Consider the following 24,455-nt stretch of genomic DNA (forward strand, 5'->3'; position numbering starts at 1 on the left):
GTAACATAATGGAGGCTGCGTCGGATGAGCTAATGAGCTAAAACTACAGCTAACCAGTAACACTGATTGCTGCTGGTGCCAACATGTTAGTCTGAGAAATGTATTTTAACTGTTTCTGTACCTGATAACATACAAATATGAGCAAAACTTACCCCTTTACAGTTCTGTCAAAACATAAAATCTGCATTTCGCTGAATTGTTAGACTGTATATTTTTTCATCTTCCCACAATGAAATGCTGTAAATATTGTCTTACAAATATTGTTTTACATCTTCCGTTCCTTTGTTTACACATGCTTTGATGTGCCAGTATAACGCATACTGTATTACAGCACTGCCTCCCCATATGGTCATATAATGCAATACAATGGTTCTGAGAAAAGGAGTTATAGGAACGAATTTGCCAAAAACACTCGCATGCAGTCAAATTCGACCTGTTTTGTGTGCTTAGTAAAATATATTCATATAAACTTTGGTAAAATATATACGAGTAGAATGGAAATAACATTTATCCTTTTATTTTTATACAAAGAGGAGAACACCAGCTGAGAGCTGGAGCGGTTGAGTCATTGTTTTACATCTTCTGTTCCTTTGTTTATTTAATTAACTGTGTTTTTAATTTATTTTATCCTTGATCTTTGATCCTTTGATCTGCTATTTATCAAATTATTAGATTGTTGCAATTTTAATGGTTTTATTAATTTTTTTTTGTACTCTTAAATGTTCTATTATGATTATTATTACTTTTTTTTAGCATTTGATATGTTTTTACAATCCAATTTTTTAAATCCCTGCTCTCTGTATTGGCTTGGCTACATTGGAAATGAGGGTCTCCCTCAATGTGCTCTGAGTTTAAATATGGGTTAATTTATTGATTGAAATACCCGAATAGTGATTTTCAGTATTTGAATATTGGCACCTCAAGCATTTGACTGAATACTCAAGTACTCGTGCACATCTTTAGTAAATAACACAGTCTTCAAATGCGAACTGAAGGACCATCTTTTGGTAAAGCACTTAAGTGAGTACGAATCTAAGTACTTAGTGAAATGCACTGTATTGCACTTATGCTATGTTTAATTCTGTATCAGGTCTGGCTTTCGTTTCTCGCAGTGTCTGAGCTCAAGAGTAGTTTGAACTGTTCGTACTAGCTAGGATACTTTCTCTGAGTGGACAACAAAGCACTTTTCTAAGTTGCTGTGGATAAGAGCTTTTTAATGTTAACCGCTGAAGATGTAAATATAAATATCTATATGCAGTAAGTGTTTTCTATTATTAATTATTAACTATTTTGTTAGTCCGAAGTTCTATTTTTGGTGGTTTTCTGGATATTCTTGGCCTGAAAATGTACAAAAACAAACACCAACTATACATGCACATGTGCACACATAAACAATCTCTTTTTTTAGAAAAAGGACATATCCTCACGTAAGCTCCAGTAATCCTTCCGAGTGGAAACCTATGAGCTGTTGGCACACAAGCAGCAATCAGCACACAAAGTGCAGGTCTGGGGAAAAGAAAGACCAGGACAGGATTATCATAAACACACATTATTACTGCCACGAGCCATTCCGTAAAGGAGAAGGCCTGCGTGTCCGGATCATCCAGATCCCAGACTGAGAGAATTCCATTAGATAGATAACATCAAGTGCGGAATTGACTCTAGATCAGAGATGAAGCTTGTACGCAGATCCTCAGGACACGGTCCACACCCAAACAGATTAGCAGCGTGCCAAGTTCTTCGGCCAGGTGCAGCCGGACTACATCTCAGAGTTTCAGACAGTATTTATGAAGTGTGACGGGGAAACGTTCCTCATGTTTTTTCCTGCTTTTATTATGTTCTAATTTTTTTCAAGCTCTATTTATTTATTTGTTTACAGTCATATCATATATGTAATGAGACCTAAATTGTGTCCTGAGCAACAGTTATTTATATTTTATATTTTATGTTTTATGTGCCATATTTAGGTGTGTTCTTTGCAGTGGATGTGTTAACATTTACAAATCAACAAAATGTAATTTGTCCGGGGTGCCCAAAGTTTTGCATAGGGCTGTATATGGAACACTCTACCAAATTAGTTTAAACTGCGGTCCCACAAAAATAAATAAATAAATAAATAAATAAATAAATAAAAAACAATTAAGTATTCAGACCAACTTTGTTGCAATGACTGTTATAATCTATTTAAACTCAAGGCATTAATAAAGATAGTAATAAGCTAAATATATACCAAATCTTCATTTATAGGGCACCTCCTATTGGGAGGTGTCTGTCCCAAACCCTAACCCCTAAATTTACAGTGAAAATATGACTTCCATTCTTTCTAACTTTGTTAAAAAAATACTGTCCCACCTTTTCATGTGACTACCAAAAAATAGTTTTGTATGTGGGTGGAGCCTTATTGAAGCCACACCCCTGCATTTTAGAGGAGGAAGTGAGACTGCATCCCTGTCCCACATGGTGTGCAGTTTGATCCCATTGATTTGAAGCATCTATAAGTCTGAAAATCAGAATCGAGTATTAAGAATTGTCACACATTTTCTGCAGTTAAGTATCTGTTTTTGTGTTTAAATTAAAAAAATAAGGATTTTATGTGTGTAAAACTGTTCAAAGCTGTGTTTGCTAATTATGTACTAAACGTTTTTGAGTTTTGCTCAGAATCAGCTAAAATTTGCTAAAGTTTCGGTTCTGTTGTGATAGTTTTGTTGGTGACAAAATGGGATGTTTAATCATTTACATTTACACAAAAACGTAGTTAATGTATAGGATCACTCAAGGCAGAAAGAGTAGTCTGAAGTTTTTCAGATAAAAGTTCACAATGTGTTTTCATCTCTGGCTTTGAACCAATTTCAGTACATGATCCATATATATTAGTTTTAGTATTAAATTTTGAAGTGGTTAAATCTCTCCCTCTGGGTGTGGCACACTGGGGTTCAGCCTATCAGGACCTTTTTAGACACAGCTCCTAATGCTACATTCCCACCAATCTAATTACATCGCTTCCTTAAACTCATATCGTGATTGTGATAAAAATATAAATTAATCGTACAGCCCTACACTCGCAGTACCCTTCTTGTCACTGTGGTGGGACCCTCAAGGGCACATTTCAGTACCTTTTAGTCAGGGAACATAACTGAACCATAATCCACTGAAATGATATTCTCTAAGCTGTACTGACTCCACACACCCCGTCTCGTCTCCAGGCTTTTATTTTACTGTTCTGTTTTAAAACATTCAGTTATGAAAAGGTACAAATACAAACTTTTCACCTGGAAAAACCTATTTAAGGTACAAAACTGGACCTTAAAACCACTGTTGTACCTTTGAGGTAACATTTACACTGTTTGTACCTCGATGAACAAAGAACCTTTATTTCTAACAGTGTAGCTGAAGCTAAAAGAATGAGACTTTCAAACTGTAATAATCTTTTCCACATGAAATTGAATTTATTTTCTCTGGACAGAACAATAGAACAGTCAGAAGACTTTTACACTATTTGGAAAGACTTGTGGTCTCTTTTCTTTTGTTTGGAAGCTTGTCTGGGTCAGTGCTGGAGTCCCAGAGCTGATGGTCAGATTTCTGCTGCAGCTGCGTCTAAACACTGGGGATGTGTTTCCTCTGTGTTAGTCCCTCTGCAGCACTCCAGTCCAGCCTGTCTTCCAGAAAGCTGGATTAAGCAAGTGTCTGGAAGCAGACTGAGCTCGGACACGCAGCGCCCTTCTGGCACGCGCTCAGTCATAACAACCACAATTCATCAAAAATAATTCAGATTGCTGATGGAGGAGACTGTGTTCTTAATGGCTGCTGCCTGAAGAGACCTGGAGGGCAGTTTGTTGACTCTTCCTCCTCTAATCAAATATATAATACAGTGATGAGTCAGACGAGCTGTGACCCTCCTTCATGACAGAAGAACTCGTCCAGCTCGTTGTTCAGTGACCGATTCCTAGGCGTGAAGTGTAGACCAGAAAAAAAATTGACTGATGAAATTATTATCCCCAACAACTGTAATCAAGCAGTTTGAAACCAAAAGTCTGCAAAATATCAGCCATACATTACACGCTGGTAGTCTTTTGGAGGACACTGCACATTTAGCATGGTCAGTATGGATGAAGTCACTCTAGATTTGTTGACATTTGTGAAAATGCCTGGGGGAAAATGCATTGCCATTTTAATAGCATTACGCTGAGGGGTTTGCCTGGTTTCAGAGCAGGGGATGCTGTTCCAGCTCATAATCAGATGTGTTTTTCTCTCTGTTACTGTTCACTGTGCTGTTAATTGATGTTTCAGCCACACAGAGTGTTAAAGGAAATGGATGGTATCATTTGCAGATTAGCACTCAGTCTCTGTATTACAGAATGGCTCCAATTTCTACATTTTTCTCTTGTTGTTTATTTTGTTTTTCTCCTTATAATGTTTGTGCACCAAAAGCTGTCACAGTTCATTCCGAGATGACCATTCTTTACCCCTTTAGAATTAAATGGACTGTTTTTATTACTTTAAAAAGGCTGGGAAACATACAGAACAGACCCTTAGGTTTGGGGTAAATTTCAGCTGCTCCTTTCGGATGGCAGTAATAATCCATTTGCTTCCCGACAGCCAGGAACAGCACAACGTTTAATCAGTTTCCCTCATCTTCCCCTCCAGTAACTCTGCTACAGACTGTCTGCAGGAACACCAATCTGCATCACTTCACTGTGAATGAGTGGGGCTAATCGGATATAGGCTGAATGGGCGGTGCTAAGCAAATATGCAATATGTCCATATATGTCTTTGCATTATGTCCATATAAGGACTGAGTATACTAAGGCGTAAATGGTACATATTGAATCTTTTACGATGTTTACATCCAGTCTAGAAAAGTCTTTCGAAAAAACAAGACAAATTTGCTTTTCAGTGATACGGCCCCTCTAGCAGCTCTCCACTGTTTTCCTCTAATGCACATCCAGCAACAGGGGGTTCTTTTTTGTTCTCCTGTTCACTTTTCAGCAATAATCCACCTTGATATAAATGTACTCGTGTTTTCTTCGTCTGCAGGGAAGCATTGGGGATCTGAAGACGCTGAGGAAAGGATTATCTCTGTATCACTCCGAGTCCCAGCTCTCCTCTCTGTCGAAGTACCAGGACACCTTGCAAAATGTATGTATGTGCTACATGTGATGCTGTCTCACCCACCATCCCTGACCTGACCTCTTAATCTACCACAGCATTAAACTTCAATTGCTGTCAAGTCTTAAACGATTTATCAGTTTGACACATTTGAAACAGTGTTTCACTGGGGGAAACCAGGAATTTGTAACAAGTTAAATGTTTTAGTGATAATAATAATAATAATAATAATAATATCTATTTCCAAATTAAAAACACCATATACAAGCTCAAGACCACCATACACATACATACATACATACATACATACATCATCTAAACCGCTTATCCTTCTGGGTCGCGGTGGGGTGCTGGAGCCTATCCCAGCTGTCATTGGGCGGAAGGCAGGATACACCCTGGACAGGTCGCCAGTCCATCGCAGGGCAACCACCATACACAGAATATGAAATCAAAATATCAAAATACATAAGACAAATAAAACTTTTGACAGTATATTGCTATTAAGATAATTCATCCTGATCAATCACTTTATTTTGTGTAGTTAATCAAGCATTTGCCTTATTTGCTCATAAGACATTTACGCACTGGCACATTTACTTAGTGTTGATTAAAGCTTTGGGCTACACTGCATAACTTTTAAGGTCTTAACAGATTATAAAAAGCCTGGGCATCTCACACTATACGACTGTGTTTTGCAGATTTTTTTGGGCGACTGAAATATTGGGGATCACACACTACACAACTTTTAAGCTGTTGCTGAACTGAACGGACCTCACTGAACTCGCGCAAACTTGCGCAAACTCTTGCGTTCTCCCGTTACTAGGAGACCCAAATAAACACACATGAAGCTGCTGCTGATGTTTTCTCTGCTGTTTGCACTGACACAGTAAAGAAGCAGCAGGTAAACATGTTTAAGTGAGAGTCATGGATTTAAAAATGTGATCAGTGTGGAGTTTTAAACACGCATAAACTCAGTTGTGCTCAGCTCATTAAAAAGCTTTCGCTCCACACGTGAGAGACTTTTCTTTGTTTGCTTGCTGTATTTTCTTTTCTCGTGCTCTCGTTTTCATTGGTTGTTGCAGGAGTCATTCAGATTGAGTCATTGATCAGTTTACACTAGATTACACTCAGAGTCATATTTGATAAACTCTGACTGGTCTGAAATGTGATCAGGAGGCCAAAAATCTGAGTCTGCACCTTTCAAACACCACTTGATTTCTCTCTCCAACTGTCGACTCCGACTGACCCAAAAATCTGCAGACTAGAGCCGACCAGCACAGATTTAGCCAGACTGAGAACCGGGGCTAAAATCGGAGGAAAAGTCGTGTAGCGCAACCCCGGCTTAATGTGCATTGTCTCTGATAAATAGATAAATAAGCTCCTTTTGTATTGATTTGTATTGTAGCCTCTCACTCTCATTCATACAGCTTGTGGATTCTTGTTACAGTGCAGGATCTCCAGGAGAACTGGAGCTCCACTTTGCTGTTGCTTTTGTTAGTTTGATGCTTGTTGATTTATTCATGGATCTCCTGCGGGTGCGGTCTGTGCAGTCTGCTGAAGGTACCACTTTAAAAGCTGTATTTGAACGAAAACGGCTTCAGCCTGCACTACTACAGATGGAGTAAGTCAAACTAAAAAAAAACAGGAAAATGCAATAAATGAGTAATGTTAATCATTAATCACTGGTGACACACACATATATATATATATATATATATATATATATGCCCTGCGATGGACTGGCGACCTGTCCAGGGTGTATCCTGCCTTCCGCCCAATGACAGCTGGGATAGGCTCCAGCACCCCACCGCGACCCAGAAGGATAAGTGGTTTAGATGATGTATGTATGTATGTATGTATGTGTGTATATATATATATATATATATATATATATATATATATATATATATGAAACAGAGAAAAAAGAATTAAGCAGTAAAGTATCCAGCTTTTTCTCCAAAAAAAACTTTAGTGATGGTTTGTTCTGGAAGATCTCTCACATCAGCCACCAGAGCTGTTTATTTAAAATGTCTCTGAAAAAAAAGGGAGAAAATACAGAGGAGAGCCGTGTGGCTTTTGAGATGATTTCCTGCATGCTTGTAGGGGGTTGTGTTGCGCTGTGATCCCTGCAGGAGACATACTGTCTCACTATAGTGCTTAAAGGATTCCTGCTAACCTAGAAATGACCTGAGAAAAAACGTTTCTCAAATTAATTCAGACCGTGAAAGTCTGTCGTCCAACATATTTCAAAGTTCATGTGAATACTTTTATATTCACAGCAGCAGGTTTTCATTTCTCGCCTTGCTTTACCTCAGAGGCAAGCTGGTTTAAAGGGCTCATACTGAATGCTTTTGAAGTCACGCTCTTTTATTGTAGCATGAATTCCGCTTCTTCAAACTCAGCGATTTTGACAGTCCAAACCCAACACATACTTGCTGGTCCTCTGGAAGTGGGAGACAATAACCTGAACCACTGTGTAAACATCTCTCAGACTTCAGCAATAACACAGGGCAATAAAATAGGCCTGTATGACTGGGCTTCATATGAGACTTTGCATTGCTCTGTGTTTATTTAGCTTCTCGTGCTTAGCTGAGCCAGCGTAGCAGCCCCTCTCTGCCCGGTTCTCACTGCTTACCGCCTGCATCTGCTGCTCCACTGCTGGATGTATCAATGAAAGGATGCATTAAAGGAATACTTCAGTGCTTTTTATCCTAATATTTGATTAACACTGACAATAAATTTGACTCTTTTTGTTGTACTTCGAAAAGAACGGAAAACTAAACATGCTTATGATAGAAGCCAGTGGGCAGTTGTTGAATTTCCTCACTAAAAGTCATTAAAGATGTGAAACACAATTTTTGTGTAACACTTACATTTATGCTGGCATATATGCTAGAAACTTTTATCCAGAGCTCCTTAAAAAAGAGCTTAACTGTCAATTCAGGGACATTTTTTAGGTAGCGCACATAGGGTTAGGGTACAATTAGTCCAGTAGAGTCCAGACTTGAGCTAAGACATGGCCAGAAATAAGAGTCAGTGCTGATACCTTTAAAGAAAGATACAAAATACAGAATTAAGACACAGTACAAATGCAATTCAAGACATTTCCATAAATGCTAGATTAGTGTTCATTTAAATGCTACACTTAGGTGTTATTCTCTCTTTCCATTGGTGGCCGGTGGCTATTAAGCACTATAGTAATGACAAAATATGTGAAGTGTGTGGGAAGTCATTAGACCCATCAAATATATATAGAGAAAAATGTTATAAATGTGTTACGATCATGAAATAAATTAAGTTTTGATGTCTTTTCCCAATTTTATTCATAAGCAGTGCTTAATTGCTTAAATGAAAGAGCTGCCCTGGGACTGAAATGGGACTTAAATTCTGCCCTCTGGAAATCTGTTATAATCTGTGCAGATGGAGGCTTCACAAGTGCCACCTGATCACCATGGATACCACACAACCTTAGGAAAAGTGAAAGTAACCAGATTTGCTCTTTAACTGTGTCACTGTATTTGGAATTTGGATAAAACTTCATTTGGTAAGACTTTCTCTCTCTCTGTCTCATCCTAACGCCCATATTGGAGCTTTAATCAGGCCTGAAATTTTTATTCGAACCCGTATACAAGTTGAGAAACATTCTGTCCGAGCTTGACTTGAACTGACACACACTATCGTGTTTAGAATCCACACCCAACCTGAGCCACATCATCATGTTTTAAGGCCCAAAGCTGACCCAAGTATAGCAAAATGCTGTCTGGAACTGACCAGAACCATCACCCAAAGTGCACAGGATAGCACTGGTTACCATGTAGTGACAATAAGCTGTCATTAGATCACAGAACAATGAAATAAAATAATAATAGAGAATAATACACTATAATCTTTTGATCCTGCTTTAAGAAATGTTTTCGTCAGATAATGCTTTTGAACAGCATCTCAAACAGTTTCAGGCCTGGATAGACTTTCCATACTGCACTGTTGTCACGCTGTGTGGTGCTAATATGGCGAGATGTACTGTTTAATACTAAAACTGAATTTCTGCACATAGAACATGTTCAGTATGTATATAACATAAAATATCATTGGCCTAACAAATTAGAAGTCCTTTTTGCGCTTAACTAAACTGCACTTCCCAAACTGATTCACTGTTTATGTCCCGTTTTCTCGTGAAAGGGGGTGATACCAGTGTGCCAAATTACATAAGTGAAAGTAGTGAAGTGTAGAGCAAGGAGAGAAACTAAAGCATGGAGAAATGCAGGGTGAAATCTGTGAGGCAGGCTGTGAGAAACCCAGCAAGAAATCTGAACCCGAGACATATTTGTGAAATGACGTCCGAAAAAGTCGAAACCCGACTGCTCACGTATGGAATAGTTATCGTTTTAAAATAGCATTACATTTATATACATAATTCAGAAAGTGCCCGTTGGCCCCAGTGTGTTCTGAGCCATAGAAACGTATCAAAATGATGATGTACATGGTATTCAGTGCTGTGATACAGATGCAGCAGGTAGAGATTAAATTGAAAAACGCCGAGCGTTCCTTTAAGTGAGCACGTCTGCATTTAGAGAATGTTCTTCTTCCTCTCTTCTTCATCACCGCCCACTTAATTTCTGTCTCTTTCTCTCTCTTTCTCTCTCGCTGTTTTGCTCTCGCACTCCCTGAGGTAGCGATCTTTCTCCTCCGCCTCCTCTCCTCAGAAAAGGTCATGAGCAGCCCTGAGGATGGCGAAGCCCCCGCTTTAGCTAATCACAGTGCTCATGGGCCGTGACAGACTAAAACTGCATGCTCGGCCCACTTTCTGTATGCCGGGCAGCTTCCACAGGAAGGAGAAATCAATTAGAGTGTGCCGCGGGTTTCATCCAGAGAGACGACAGGGCTTATTTTAAACTCCTGTTTCTTTTTTTTGTTTTTTTGTCTTTTTTTCCGAGAATGTGCTGTGCAGAGAGACAGAAGAGACCCTGTCTCTGTGCTCAGTGCTTCATTAGCATGGCTTTGAACTTTCACTTCAAACACAGTGGGATGATGATAGCTCTAAATAATGCAGGGGGCGTGCTGCTGAAACAGTAATCAGGGCTGCGGGTGAGGCGGGGCGGTTGTTGGGGTTACCTGAGGAACAAGAGTATCGGAGAAGAACAAACACAAACACGCTGACCTCATGCTGATCCTTACTCTTCTGGGATTCACTCAGGAAAGTTAGAAAATCCTTCTCTTTGCCGCTGAAGCACCACTGGAGCTGGATTCATTTGACCAGTTTGACTGGACTGGGGGTTCAGGATAAATATCTGTGTGATTTCCACAAATTCTGACAGCCTGCATTGGAGGGTCGTAGCCTGGATGTTCACGCCAGCATGGTGCCATGAGACTCTCTTAATCACAGTAACAACCCGACAGCATGGCTGTGTCTTTTCCGTGGATTTGAGCAGGACTACTGTTACTGAGTAGGCGGTTAACTGTACAATTATTACTGTCACTGTAAAAACTACATTTATACCGGATTAAAGTTGCTCCACAACTATTATTGTCAGACTGTAGAAACTACATACACTGCAGATTCATACTGGATTAAAATCGCTCCACAATTATTACCGTGAGACTGTAAAACTACACACACTGCAGATTCATACTGGATTAAAATCACTCCACAATTATTACTGTCAGACTGTAAAACTACACACACTGCAGATTCATACTGGATTAAAATCACTCTACAGTTATTAATGTGAGACTATAAAAGTACACAATGCAGATTCATACTGGATTTTAAAAAAATCACTTAAATTTTAGGACCACGTCTGGTCCAACTAATCCAGCTCTGATAGGGATTCAGTTGTAGCAGCTGTTGGCAAACGCAGTTATTAGTCCTTAGGTTTTGTTATATTATAATACATTTACATCTTTTGAGTTCAACAAACGTTTCCTGTTTTTAAGATGTCAACAAGTCATCACTTTCCAAGTATAATGAAGCGCTCACAGACCTGCAAGTCAAATCATATCTCAAGTCATTGTGATATGTGATGACTTGTGACTCGATTCCTCAGCTCTGCTGAATGTCAGTGCTCTTTTTCATGTTAACAGTCTGTGGACTAAAGTCAACACTGCTATGGATTAAGTCTAATTTAAACTGAATCAAATGTGACACTTCTGGAGTGAATTTACCTGTCTGTGCAGTTCACGTCTGCCTGTATAGTTAATTTAACACTTTTTTTTTTGTGTAGTTCAGCCTCTAATCTAATGTGGCGTTAGAGCTGAGGATGCTGATGGGTGTAACACAGCGTTATGCTTATGACTCATGACTCTGTAGATTACATAGATGACAGATTTGTAATTAGAGCTTAGAGATGAATTTGTAAGCCTCTTTTCACATCCTCTGGTTGATTGTATGAACTTGTCCATGCTGTCTGCAGTCTGAATTGGGGCACAACTGATGTGAAAATTTTGTGACGGGATTTTAAGTAATAAAAATTCTGATAATCAGCCCACATCATTTTATATTTATATTTTATACTTTATACTAGTTTTAGTTAAATAGTGTCTGATGTGATTGTCAGTTGTTAGCAGTCATGTTTCCTAAACTCAAATAAACAACAGAAAACTACAGTTTTAAATAATGTAAAAATTGTAGCTCTGGGGGTGGAGTTACACAAAACGTCTTGTATTTTTCTTATTTTTCATAGTGTTTTGTGTTATAACATGTTATGCTTAAGGTCTCAATACATTTTCCATGTTTTTGGTATCTATTTTGTATTAACATTTACCAATTCGGCATGTATTGCTGTCAGGTTGTAGAAGGGGTGCTTTATATTGGGTTTCACCATCGTCAGGAGACTGTAAGGTTGAATGATGCCACAGATTAGCCACGTTTACTTGCAGCTTAATAATTTGTTAATAGTCCGACTAATAGCTCAATCGGACTACAATTCACCCATGCATACACCTCCGTCGGGCTAGACTAGTCCGATTGAGGCCATTCGGAATACAATTTCTATCCAATTGAATGAGCTGGATAATCCTGTAAATAAGCAATAAGTAGAAGAATAATATCCGTGTAAACGCCTGTATCTGATTACGTTCCCAATTGGAATATTTAAGTATGTTCTGCGCATGTTTGTTCATGTCATAGTGCAAGTTTATAATGTTCAACATGGCGGGAGCAGAAACTGGTCTGCAGAGGAGACGAAGTTTATGCTTTGAGCTGTAAAAGACGGCGGTGGGACGGACGTCCAGCTTATGTGTCTCAGAACACGACGTCTTCCTCTCGGCCTTCTTTAATAAGGACATGTGAAGGACGTTTTCCTGAGTCTGGCGTCATTTTAAAGCGACTGAAAACACAAGCACTGCTCACTGCTGCTCATCTCACTCTGACCGGACTCACGTGATGCACATTGTCATGGTAACGTCTACACTAAGTGGTTCTCTACACGTGCGTATTTGTGGATTGGATTACCTGTAGTGAGCATGTAAATTGAGTTTTTACGTCAGATTGTTGAGTAGAGTGAGCATAAACACCTTAGTCTTAATCTATAATCAGAATGTATTTAATCGGATTGGCAAAAATCATGGGTCATCAGTATCAACTGATGTCATTGGCCATTCAGATGTTGTTTAAAATTCATCCTTAAAAATGAAACCTCAGCTGAGAAAAGGGGGTGTATTGGCAGAAAATGTCAAACAATAAATGCCGTTCTCAGTTTTAAAGTCTTACTTTCAGTGCTTTGTGAGTTCTACACAAGAATAAAACATGTCAAAGCAGCAGAGGGACAAGTCATTTTGATTGGACTGACCCGAATCCTATACATGAAGCCAAATATGTGATTGTCTCGCTCGTTTCTCCCATCACTCTCTGTATCTGTGGTATCTGTATCCATCCATCGCCTCCTCTATCATCCTCTCGAGGCAGACCAAGTATTTGGTTGACGGCAGGAAATTTTTATTTATTGCCTATGAGGCTTAGTCAGTCTTAATGGATTTATTGTGTAGGGCCTTTTTGTCTTTCTTAACGGTGGGTAATAGCCTCTGATGGCTTTTTTATTGCTCTATAAGCCTGTCGAAGGCAGAGGGTGGCCTGAGGTCAAGCTCTTCTGAGTTTGTCTGGCACTCTAAGAACTGCCCAGTTGTCTTCGGTCTGTTTGTTTTTTCGAAGCTTTACCCACGCTCAGCCCCTAAGCCTGTGTTCTCAGCTGTGTGGGCTAGCATCTCGCTAGCCAGCATTCGAGCGGCTTTGGGCCGCTTAGCGCATCATCAGGGGCTTCACGCCTCTAAAGTCAAGCCTGGCTGGGAGGCTGTCCAAAGTAAATGGAGGCTTTCAGATGCTCCTCAAATGAATGATTAGGATCCAGTCCAGGCAGAATGATGGTAATCCCCTGCTACAGTGGTGCGGGGACGAAGATGGTAATGTCCTGCTGCTTGCTAGGCTGCAGGTAGCCCACAGGATCAAGGGGAGGATGCTGTTCCCAGAGGATTTTAGCTGGCCAACAGCTCATAGAAGACTAATGTTGTGTAATTAGGGGCCCCCTCTGAGCCGATCACACAGATGTTCACTGTGGCAGGGCTCCAGAAATGGGCACAGCAACATGGGTTTGATTGCTTCCTCGTCTCTCCATCAGCATGTATTTGTGTAATGTCACTGAAACATGCTCTCACACTCGTTTCCTAGGGATTTCAGTGGGATGGTCACAATGATAATAACATACTAATATACCTTGCTTGGAATTTGCATTGAAAATATGCATAATGCTGGTAAAATTACATAATAAGAAAGTGCATAATTCTCTTTTTGGTGTGACAATAAATTTAAGTAGGTTGTTAATGTGATGTATGGCCTCCACTCAGAGGCCTAATGATTTCTGGAAAATAAAGAATAAACTACATATTTGTAATTTATAGTTCGTTTTTATATCATATAATCATCATGCGAGGAGTCAAATCTGAAACAGGCAGCAAAAAATTATGCAGTAAGGATTTCTTTTCTCTGTGGTATCTAGGTAGATACAGCCAAGCAAGCTCTCCGATTGGTAAGGACTTCAGGAGCTGGACTGAAGTCCTAAGATTAACCACTATTATGGCTCAAGTCAAGTCAAGTCAAGAGGCTTTTATTGTCATGCCATCTATGTACAAGTACAAAGTCCAAGGAACATGGTGCAACTTGAAACAAAATAGACAGTACAAAGTGCAACGTGCAGACATAAGTGTGCAAAAAGAATTAGACTGCAAACAATACAATACGATAAATAAAACAGACGTTAGACACGGTAAACAGACAGGACAGTACAGCGCCGACACAGCACTCATTTCTGAGCAGTGACAATGGAATCAACCAATGATGTTTAGATGTCCAGTGGGCAGGAACGATTTTGTGAGAAAAATCTTCACTTTAGGCCTAGATACATAACTGACTGTGAGCATGAGCGGTAGCCTGGCCAATGTGTTTGTCAGTTGTTAGAAAAGAAAACAGCTTCAGCTCTATACCAGGGCTCTTTACTGAACTGCTACAAGGTAATCTACTATAAGATTCCAATAAAACATGGATTGTCTTTTAAAAACTTTAAATGTCAGTGTTTAATCCCAAAATGGCCAAAAACGTTCATGTGAATCGCTGTTAGCTTAGCACTAACTACTAGAATCCCATGAGGATGCTAGCAGAAACTAGCATGATCTTAGAGGTGCTTTTTTCCTTGTTTTTGACCGCGGTTTGACAATTATGGCCCACTGAGAGGGCCTTGTGTCATGGGACTGGCCCCTCTTCTGTGGATGCACAGTTGGATTCAGCTATTTTGTGAATCGGTAGATTTTTTGCTTAAAACATGAAATTAGCAACTGGCAAATGTATTGTTTTTATTTTGACAGACCAGTCGCAATTTTGTGGCATGAATAACATGAGCGAGGTCAGTACCTCTTACTTTTGATGTAGTGCTTTTTTCATGTTATCTAAATAGGCAACTGATTTAAAACTGAAAAAACAATTAAATACCAGTTTGAGCAAGTAAAGAGCAAATAATGTTGTTTATATTGCGAGTTTGGCTAATAGAAAGTTCTGGAAATGTGCTGGTCTTTTTTTATGTGCTCACACTGTAAACCTCGTATTAAAAAAAAAATGAGGCTAATAAAAATCACCCAAAAAATCTGCTATTGGCCAATTTGGCTGCAGACAAATTGGTACTGGCCATAAAAATTCATGATCGTTGCATCTCTACCCTGTGCAGTTCATTCTGACCATAGCCTGTGAGCCGGTGTGGACCCATACCAGATCTAGCAGTAAACGTTAGGCTTTACCATCTTACACTATGATTTTGGCAACAATTATGTAGACACTTCAGATGGTACTATGGTATGGATTTGATGTGATTAGAGGTGGGCAATGTGAGATTATGTTATCATTATCATGATAAATTAGGTCACAATTCATTTTTTTCATGGATTTTATCAGTAATCCTAGAACAACAGCACGTTTCATAAACAGGCCAGATTAGACCGATTAGTCAGAGCCTGGAAACAACATATAGTAATTATACTATTAAGTATACTAGTTTTGACCTGTGTCCTGTGACAGTTAATGGTGTTACTGCAGTAAACAGGAAGGGCTTACTGAGGTCACAGTGTTTGGTTGCGGCAGGCAGATATTAAGCTTGTACAATGCTGTGGCCACCTATGCTATAGTGTACCTTTATTAGGACATCGTCAGACCACAGCATCAGGTTTCAAGACGTCAGACAAAACGGTCTCGGGCAGCAAAGCTAGTTGATTTTACTTGATTACAGTTCTGTGGCCAAATTAAAAATAAAAATGTACTACAACAACAACATTTACTGATTATGTTTTTGAATTATTATTTATTTAGTTTGTCTTTTATTAGACAAAGATTAAGCTTGAACTCACTGTGTGAATGTGGCACTGTTGTTTTGCTGCTGCATTTTGTCTATTTGAATTTGTTCGCAAATGAAATGAAACATATTGTACATTATGAAATGTCTTCAAGCATCATGATGATATATTTGGATATATCACTCACTTTTTGGTGGTATAATTCAATTAAAAGTAATAAGCATATGTCAGCTTTGACCTCAGAAAACAGAAAAAAACTGCTATGAAAAAAGTTTCATGGTACAGATTGATATACGTGCAGTAAATTCATAACACCATGTACCTTTATAAGAATTAATGCATCAAGCAGAATCGATGTATTGTTACACCCTGATCAGTACTGGATGTGATGCGCTCAGGCCCAGCCCACAGTGATCCCACTGGTAGCTGGAAATGAGCAGCGCAGGCCGAGTGTGAGCGGCTGCTCCTCTCGCTCGGCGCTCTGCTCCCGGCCCCACTGCTGGAATGCCGGCTCAATTGTTGTGGATTTAACGCTAGACTGGAACTCAAAGGGCTGTGTCTAAACAGGGCTGCGCGAGGCCGTGCCCATTCAAAGAGCTCTTTGTTGATGCACTCTGCGCTCCGTACCCACGGGGGGGACACTAGCAGAGATGAGTCCTAATGAGATGATTTAACCCATGTTGTGCCTGGGTTAACCCCGAAAAACAGGCCCAACCTGTTCCAACAACTTACACGTCTGCTTCTGAAATCACTGTAACTTAAGCTGTCTCCTTAGCGACTGATGAATGATTTGAGTTTATTTGTTTTGTGCGATGATTCAACACTCAACGTGAGTTTTTCCTCCACAGGGTTCCGCCCGGCTCCCCAGTGGAGATTTGCCGTCCCCCATCACCAGCTACCTGCCATCGGCTCAGAAACCTGAGGCTGTGGTTCATGCCATGAAGGTACAGCTATTTGTTATAGTCTCAACAGTGGTTGATTCATAAGCACCACAAAAACGTTACATTTGGTTCTGCGGTTCTTTGTTTGCATTGACAGAAATCCCACCAATAATGTCTCATGAAATCTCATTTACATTGTATTAGAACGTCCTCCACGTTCACATCGTTCTAGAATGCCCACCTCTATTCACACTCCTCTAGAACATCCTCCCCTCCACACTGTTCTAAAATGTCCTCTACCACGCACACTGTTCTGGAATGTTCTCCCCATTTTCATCATTCTAGAACCCATGTGTCAAACACAAGGCCCGTGGGCCAAATCAGGCCTGCGACACAAACCTGTCTGGCCTGCAAAAGAATTGTAATTTTCTATTAATATTAGCCTGTTTCACAGTGCGCTGCACTACAGTCCCCAGCATGCACTGCAACGTAATATGTGCTCTGACTCTCCTACCCCAACAGCAGTCTATGGGACAGCAGTTATACCTCAGTTCTACACAGTTCCACACCAGTCATATCACCAAACACACTAACTTCATTTACACCTAATGTAGCTCAGCAGCTCAGAAATTCAGCCCAAGTCTTCATAAACTTGCAGCAAAGAAAGGATGTCAGGTGTCCAGTTCAAGCAAATTGATAGGTTTAACAGACTGAGCTCCTCGGGACATTTAAATATTAAATATTTCAAATATTCATGTAATATTTCAAGGTTTACTACAAGTGTCTGTATTTTACTGCTGACGTTTTTGTGTATTTTGAAGAAACAGTGGCCAGTTTGGGTTACAGCAGAAGATTAATTGAAAATGAAATAAAAACAAAAGCGTTGTTTGGCCCACAGATTTGTTGAGATTTTTTAATATGTCTCTTTTAGTGGTTGAGTTTGACACCCTTTATCTAGAATATCCATCCACATTCATACTCTTCTAGAACGTCTACCTCCATTTACACTCTTCTAAAATTCGCTCCCTCATTCACATAGTTAGAATATCCACTGTTCACACTGTTCAAGAATAGGTATAGGAATAGGCTGGTATAGTGTAGAATAGAAAATAGAAGAATAGAATTGGTTGATATAGCGTAGTGTGGTTGGTATAGCATAGTGGCCTCTGCCTTCTTTGCTGTTGACTGGGGTTCAATCCCCACCTGGGCAAGGACCCTACACTATACCAATAAGAGTCCTTGGGCAAGACTCCTAACACTACCGTTACCTACCTGTGTAAAATGATCAAATTGTAAGTCGCTCTGGATAAGAGCATCTGCCAAATGTCATAAATATATTGATAAATGTATATTCTCCCTCCTTCATGTTAGAATGCCCCCCCCCCCATTCACGTACTTATAGAACGTTTTATCCATTCTTACAGCTCTGAAATATGTCCCCCCTCATTCACACTGCACTGCAAAAAATGGTATCTTGTCAAGTGAAATTATCTCAAATCTACTCGAGATAGATAGATAGATAGATAGATAGATAGATAGATAGATATATATAATCTTATTTCTAGACATTACTTGTTTTTTGGTAATTTTATCAAGTAAAATGATCTCACTATACTGGCAGATAATTTTGCTGGTTTCAAGCACATTTCTTAAAACAAGTAAAATTATCTGCCAACATTGTGAGATAATTTTACCTAACTAAATTACTTAAAACTTACTGAAAACATGAAATAATGTTTAGAAATAGGGTAAATAATCTTAAGTTAAGCTTACAATGAGCTCAACAGGAGAAATATTACCTTTATTGACTATATTTAAGATAATTTTACTTGCAGTGTGTGAGTTTCTGCTGTTTGAATTTGAGAAATGTTTGAGAAATAATTGAGAAATGGTAATCATATCAGTCTGCATGTCGCATGCACATTCATCAGAAGCTGTGCCTCAGTGTTCTGTGTTAGTGAACTGGATGTTCAACATTTAGAGGTGCGTTTTTGTGCTGGAGGGGCTCATGAGATAAAAGAGGGATGATGAACGAATGTAACCCTGCAACAATCATTAGTCCTCTTCTGCCCTGCTGATGAGAACAAACAGTCCAGTGATGGAGTCCCATGACCCCCCTGATGTTATGTTGTTCTTTTTTTCCATGCTGTAGGTGTTGGAGGTCCATGAGAACCTGGATAGACAGATTCCTGAAGACTACGAGGAGGATCTCAGTGAGAAGGAGAAAGCCATCGTCAGGGAGATGTGTAATGTAAGTGTGCTTGTGTCTTCAGTTTAGGTATTACTAAAACCACAGTGAAGTGATGTAAGCTTCAAACAATGAAAGAAATAAACAAAATTAAACAAGCTGCCGTACGTATGCTTAGAAAGAAAACTGTGTTTCAGCGCCCCTAGAATCACACTTTGTGCAGTGGACCAATCACAGACAGGGGAGGTTTCATAACAGTCGACACAGTGGTTAGGAGATCTGTTGACCATGCACCGTATAAAATTAAACTACTGTGTTATTTTGACCAAAAAGACATTACATTGCTTCTAAGTGTTGTTTTTTGTTTGAAGTGGAATGGTGGCTTTAATGTTTATTTAGTTTCGTTTCAGACTGCTATGCCCAAATTATTTGAACAATAATAATAATAATAATAATAATAATAATAATAATAATAATAATGTTTATATAGCGCCTTTCATATGTTACAAGTGCATCTCAAAGTGCTTTACAATACAAACTAAAAACAACTGGGGAACAAAAAAAAAGCTTTCACCCTCCTAGCGTTGATAGCGTTGTGTGATTGGGGGAGTCCTAACTAGCGGGGTGGAATTAGAGACGACTAAATTGGGGAGAAAATTGGGGTAAAAATTATTAAAAAAAAAGAAAAAAAAAAAGATAATCAAACATAAAATAAACAAATGATAAATAGCAGAAAAGGTGGTTGTATTAATAATAATTCCATTTAAAAAGCAGCAAAAAGAGATCTAGAAACTAGTAGTAAAATTTTATGGTCGATTCTAAAAGAGACAGGCAGCCAGTGGAGTGAAGCTAAAACTGCTCTAATATGATCCTGTTTTCTAGTCTGTATTAATATTCTGCTGCATTTTGCACAAGTTGTAGTCTGTTTGTTCTCCTTATAGAAAGTCCTATGAACAAAGCATTACAATAGTCAAGTTGAGAGCATCAGCAAATGCTATACATGCCATTTAACTAAGTAGGGGAGACCAGGGAGTGTTGTAAAATGGGGTAAGTTGTACCGCCCCAGTTTCACCTACACTGTAAACTTAAATTAGTTGACCTAAAAATTGTGCAAACTTATTGCCTTGAAAACAGTTAAGTAAAGTTACATAATAGGTTCAAACTTAAATAACCTTGTATATGAGTTATAGGTACGTTCTCATTTCCATTGATCCACACTTCTACACCAAGCATAGTTTACTCAAACTGCCCAGTAATTCTTTAAATACTTTCACTTGAGCTGACAGTGCTGTACTATTTGATGTTCTGCTTACTCTTGAATGAGTTAGGTCAACTTTGATCCGCCTAGCCAGGTTAACCTCTACATTAAGCTCATTTAATTACTTCAAATAACCTCACTTTACTCAAAAAAAACTGTTTAGGCTCATTGCCTTGACCTCAACACAAAACACCATCATGCTCAGAATAACAAAAACATGCAAAATGCATCCAACCCTAATTTTAAGTGGAAGAATATCCTGTAACGCAAAAATTGAGTTAATTAAAAGACACCAACAAAACCGCTAGGAATGCTGGGAAGCTTTTTGAGGCAAAAGACTCCTCAGTCTTTAGAACTTACCCAAATTAATTGATCTGAGCTAGCTTTACTTAAGTAACTTTGGAACAAAACCTTGTATCTCCATTTTTGTTGTTTTTCAGTTTTTGATATAATTACATTGTGTTTAAATTTCACATTAGATTGGACCAAAAGAAATGGCCCACAATTACTTGGAAAGACGTCTGGTTCCATTGACTTACATTAAAAGTATGTTTTTTCCTTCTCCTGTAAAGTTACCATTTTGGAGATATGAGGTTTTGTTCTGACAGCAGGGAAATAGTAAGGGTTACTAGATTTTCATAAATAAGTGCAATTGTACAGTGTATCAGAAACTAGATACTGTGGTGTTTTTCTGGTTTCTTTCCTGTTTTAAATAAGTGTACCCAAATACCCAAATAAAGGGTACAAATGTAGCTCAATTGTTTTTTTGTTTCTTTTTATTCCACTGACTGTTTTAATCTGCCCCCAGTGTTGGGCAGGTTGTAATAACAGAACTCTTTGTATTGGACACTTGCTCATTTTGGGAGTAGGCAGTAGATTTCTACACCATTGCTATTTGTAACAAACTGCTGTTGGAACAAAACCTCAAATCTACAGGAGAAGGAAAAAACATACTTTACTTTTAATGTAAGTCAATGGAACCAGACGTTTTGTCCAGGTAATTTTGGGCCACGTCCTTCGGTTCATTCATCAAGAAATTTGCACACAATATAAAGAGCAACAGGCATTTTAAATTATGTCAAAAACTGAAGAACAACAAAAATAGAGATACGAGGTTTTGTTCCGGCAGCAGCGATATACAGGTATCTTATGAGTTATAGAGGCTGCGACAAGAATATTAAAATATTAAAAATATTAGTATCTTTTACTATCACTAAAAGTAAAAATCAGCATTATGTTACAGTAAAATTGCTGTAATGGTCGTATATATCAGCCCACTGTGAGCTCTGTTAGGGTGGATAGACTGTGGGTTTGCGCTCCCTCTCCTCGTGTTTGTTTGGCTTTGATGGAGGACGTTGTTTCAATTACCCTCCCAAAAGAAGCCCACTTTTTCACGCAGCTTTAATTAGAAGCCTCAGTAAAGGGGGCTCTGTGGTGTTTATGGCACAGTTGTCAGAGCAATTAAAATAACTTCAGTGCTGAGAACAATGCGGGTCTTTTGGGCTCCTGCACTGATCTGTGGAGAGATGGAGCAAAGCTAGAGGCTTCCGCGCACATACATGTGACAGGCAGTGCAGTCTGGGACCTGGACACTGACACTGTTCCCGCACGGATGACTCTGCGCTCGGAGCGCTCCGCCTGTCAAAGGCACAATCACAGAGATGACATGCGGCCACAATGGATCCTTTATTCTCTTTACATTCACTGAGCTTTAGTGGAATTTGGCCTTCATGTCTTAGTGTGTCATCAGCCCCCTGTGACTCCCCCCCCAATTTAGCCTGTACCTCTAAGTGAAAAGTGAAGCATTGTATAACATTCTCTCTCTCTCTCTTCCCTCTCTCTTTCTTTTTCTTTTTCCTTTCTATTTCTTTCTTCATTGCTCTCTTTTCTCTCTTCCCATCTCTTTCTTTACTTTTCTTTGTATTCCTCTTTTCTCTCTCTCTCTCTGTTTTTTTCTTTTGTGCTCTTTCTCTTTATTCCTTACTTTCTCTCTTCCTCTCTCTGTTCACCTCTCTGTCTTTCTTCCTTTTTTCCCTGTCTTTGTCTCTATCTTTCTTCCTCTTTTCCTCTTTCTCTCTCTCTCTTTCTTCATTTCCTTTTCCCTCCGTCCTTCTTTTCTGCCTCTCATTTACTCTCTCTCTTCCACCCGCTTTCTTAATGTCAATTTCTTTTTCTTCCTATGTCCTTTTTCATTACTCTTTTTCATTATTTCTTTTCTCTCCCCATCTCTTTCTTTATTTTTTCATTCTTCTTTTCTCTGTTTTTTCTATTCCTTCCTTTCTCTCTTCCTCTCTTTGTTCACCTCTCTGTCTTTCTTCCTTTCCTTCCTTTTTCTTCCTCTTTTTCTTTTTCTCTGTCTTTTTTCCTCTTTTTCTCTTTCTTTCTTTCTTATTTCCCTTTCCCTCCCTCCTCCTTTTATTCCTCTCATTTTCTGTCTCTTAAATCCTTTTTCTTAATGTCAATTTCTTTTTCTTCGTATTTCTTTCTTCACTACTCTCTTTTCTCTCTCTCTCCTCATCATTCTTTACTTTTATTCCTCTTCTCTCTCTCTGTTTTTCTTTCATGTGTTCTTTCTCTTTATTCCTTACTTTCTCTCTTCCTCTCTTTGTTCACCTCTCTGTCTTTCTTCCTTTTCTCCCTCTCTCTCTATATTTCTTTTTTTCTCTTTCTCTTTGTCTTTCTTTCTTCCCCTCTTTCTGTCCCTCTCTCTCTCTCTCTCATTTTCTCATTTTCTGCTTGTTATCTCTTTCTGGCTCCCTCTTTCTCTTACCCCATCCCGTCTCTCTCTCTCTCTCTCTCTCTCTCTGTGCTCAGGTGGTGTGGCGTAAGCTCGGTGATGCAGCAGGCTCCAAGCCATCCATCCGGCAACATCTCTCCGGGAATCAGTTCAAAGGCCCTTTGTAGCTCTCCAGTGGATGACCACGGGGCCTCAAACCAACCGACCAATCCAACTACAACCAGAGGAACAGGACTTTCAGCGTTATGTAACCTTCAGAAAGGCATAGAACTGCTTTATACTGTCAGTCCAGAGCACTCCACTTGATTGACCTGTACATGCTCTGCCCTCAGATGCGTTCTTTTGCAGCTATTACTGCTCGGTTGAACAAGCCTTACAGAATGTAGGCAAAAATCCCACCCGACATAATGAGAAACTGAAGCACACTATTTATCATCGCCACATAACGTTGAGTTTACAGTTTAAAATGCCAAGCTGGACTGTGTTGTTGTAGCTGACTGAAGCTAAGCAGGTCGGAAGCAACAATGTATTTGACACCAACCTTGGCTCAGTTATATGGCGAAATATATTCAGCAGATCTCTCTGAACGAAACAAACATAAGACCCTGTTTTTGTGAGTGATGTTAACACTTAAAGACGTGACGTGGTCCGAAAAAAAACCCCCGCCGAACGTGACCCGACACCTCTGACTTTTATTATTTGGGTCCTTCTCCATTTGACCTAAGATTAAATTATACTTTTTCCTTATAATTTCTCAAATTTTTTTTTCTTATCCTGTTTCATAATCGCTCTGCATCTGTAAAACAGCTCTTCACAAAACCAATGTTCAATATTTGTGTAGCCATTTTGAACATAAAACAAAATTTTTAAGAGGTTTAAAGTTTAGGAATTTATATAAAACAGATTCATGTTTACTTTTTATATCGTTAACGTTATACTACATTTAAAAAATATATATTTTATTTTTAAAAAATCATTTGTCAGAGATTTTGGTCACTGGTGTTATCAGGACTCTTATTTTACATTTTAACATAGTATTTTCTGTTCTATTAAGCTGCTTCTTTGGGTCGAGGCTAATCAGAGAGGAAGCATCTCAAGTCCTCACTATATTTTTATTAATTTATTAATAATTTTGTTTGTCAGGCAGCACATAACCTCTGTGTGCCACCGGTGTTATGTGCTTTAATGGCATTGTAATTAAAAATTTGTCAAAATAATGCCAGATATCATTTTTTATTACAGATTTTAAATAATTGCACAAGGTCGCCTGATCATCAGTGAGTCAGCCAATTTACAAAATCCTCAGTTTTAACCAGAATGTCACTGGTGTCACAGTCACTGGTGTTACACCATATTCATACAACACCAGTGACAGTAATATACGTTTGGAATTAAGCTCTCCTCTTTCCATGTATGGTAATAGGAGATGTTAGTGGACATACTATTTAGTTTTGGTATAAA

General features: G+C 39.0%; 1 protein-coding gene across 1 annotated transcript in view; it reads left to right on the top strand.

Moving 5' to 3' along the window:
• Positions 1–23,924, top strand: part of ccdc85ca (coiled-coil domain containing 85C, a) — a 76,421-nt gene extending 52,497 nt beyond the window's left edge. The window contains exons 4-7 of the mRNA XM_036592982.1: positions 5,035–5,136; positions 16,779–16,874; positions 18,964–19,062; positions 23,072–23,924. Of these exons, the coding sequence (XP_036448875.1) occupies positions 5,035–5,136; positions 16,779–16,874; positions 18,964–19,062; positions 23,072–23,161 (387 nt within the window). The 3' untranslated portion in view covers positions 23,162–23,924. The remainder of the gene's footprint in view (positions 1–5,034; positions 5,137–16,778; positions 16,875–18,963; positions 19,063–23,071) is intronic.
• Positions 23,925–24,455: the final 531 nt, after the last annotated feature.

The sequence above is a fragment of the Colossoma macropomum genome, unplaced genomic scaffold (assembly GCF_904425465.1).
Source record: "Colossoma macropomum unplaced genomic scaffold, Colossoma_macropomum, whole genome shotgun sequence".
Classification (NCBI taxonomy): Eukaryota; Metazoa; Chordata; class Actinopteri; order Characiformes; family Serrasalmidae; genus Colossoma; species Colossoma macropomum.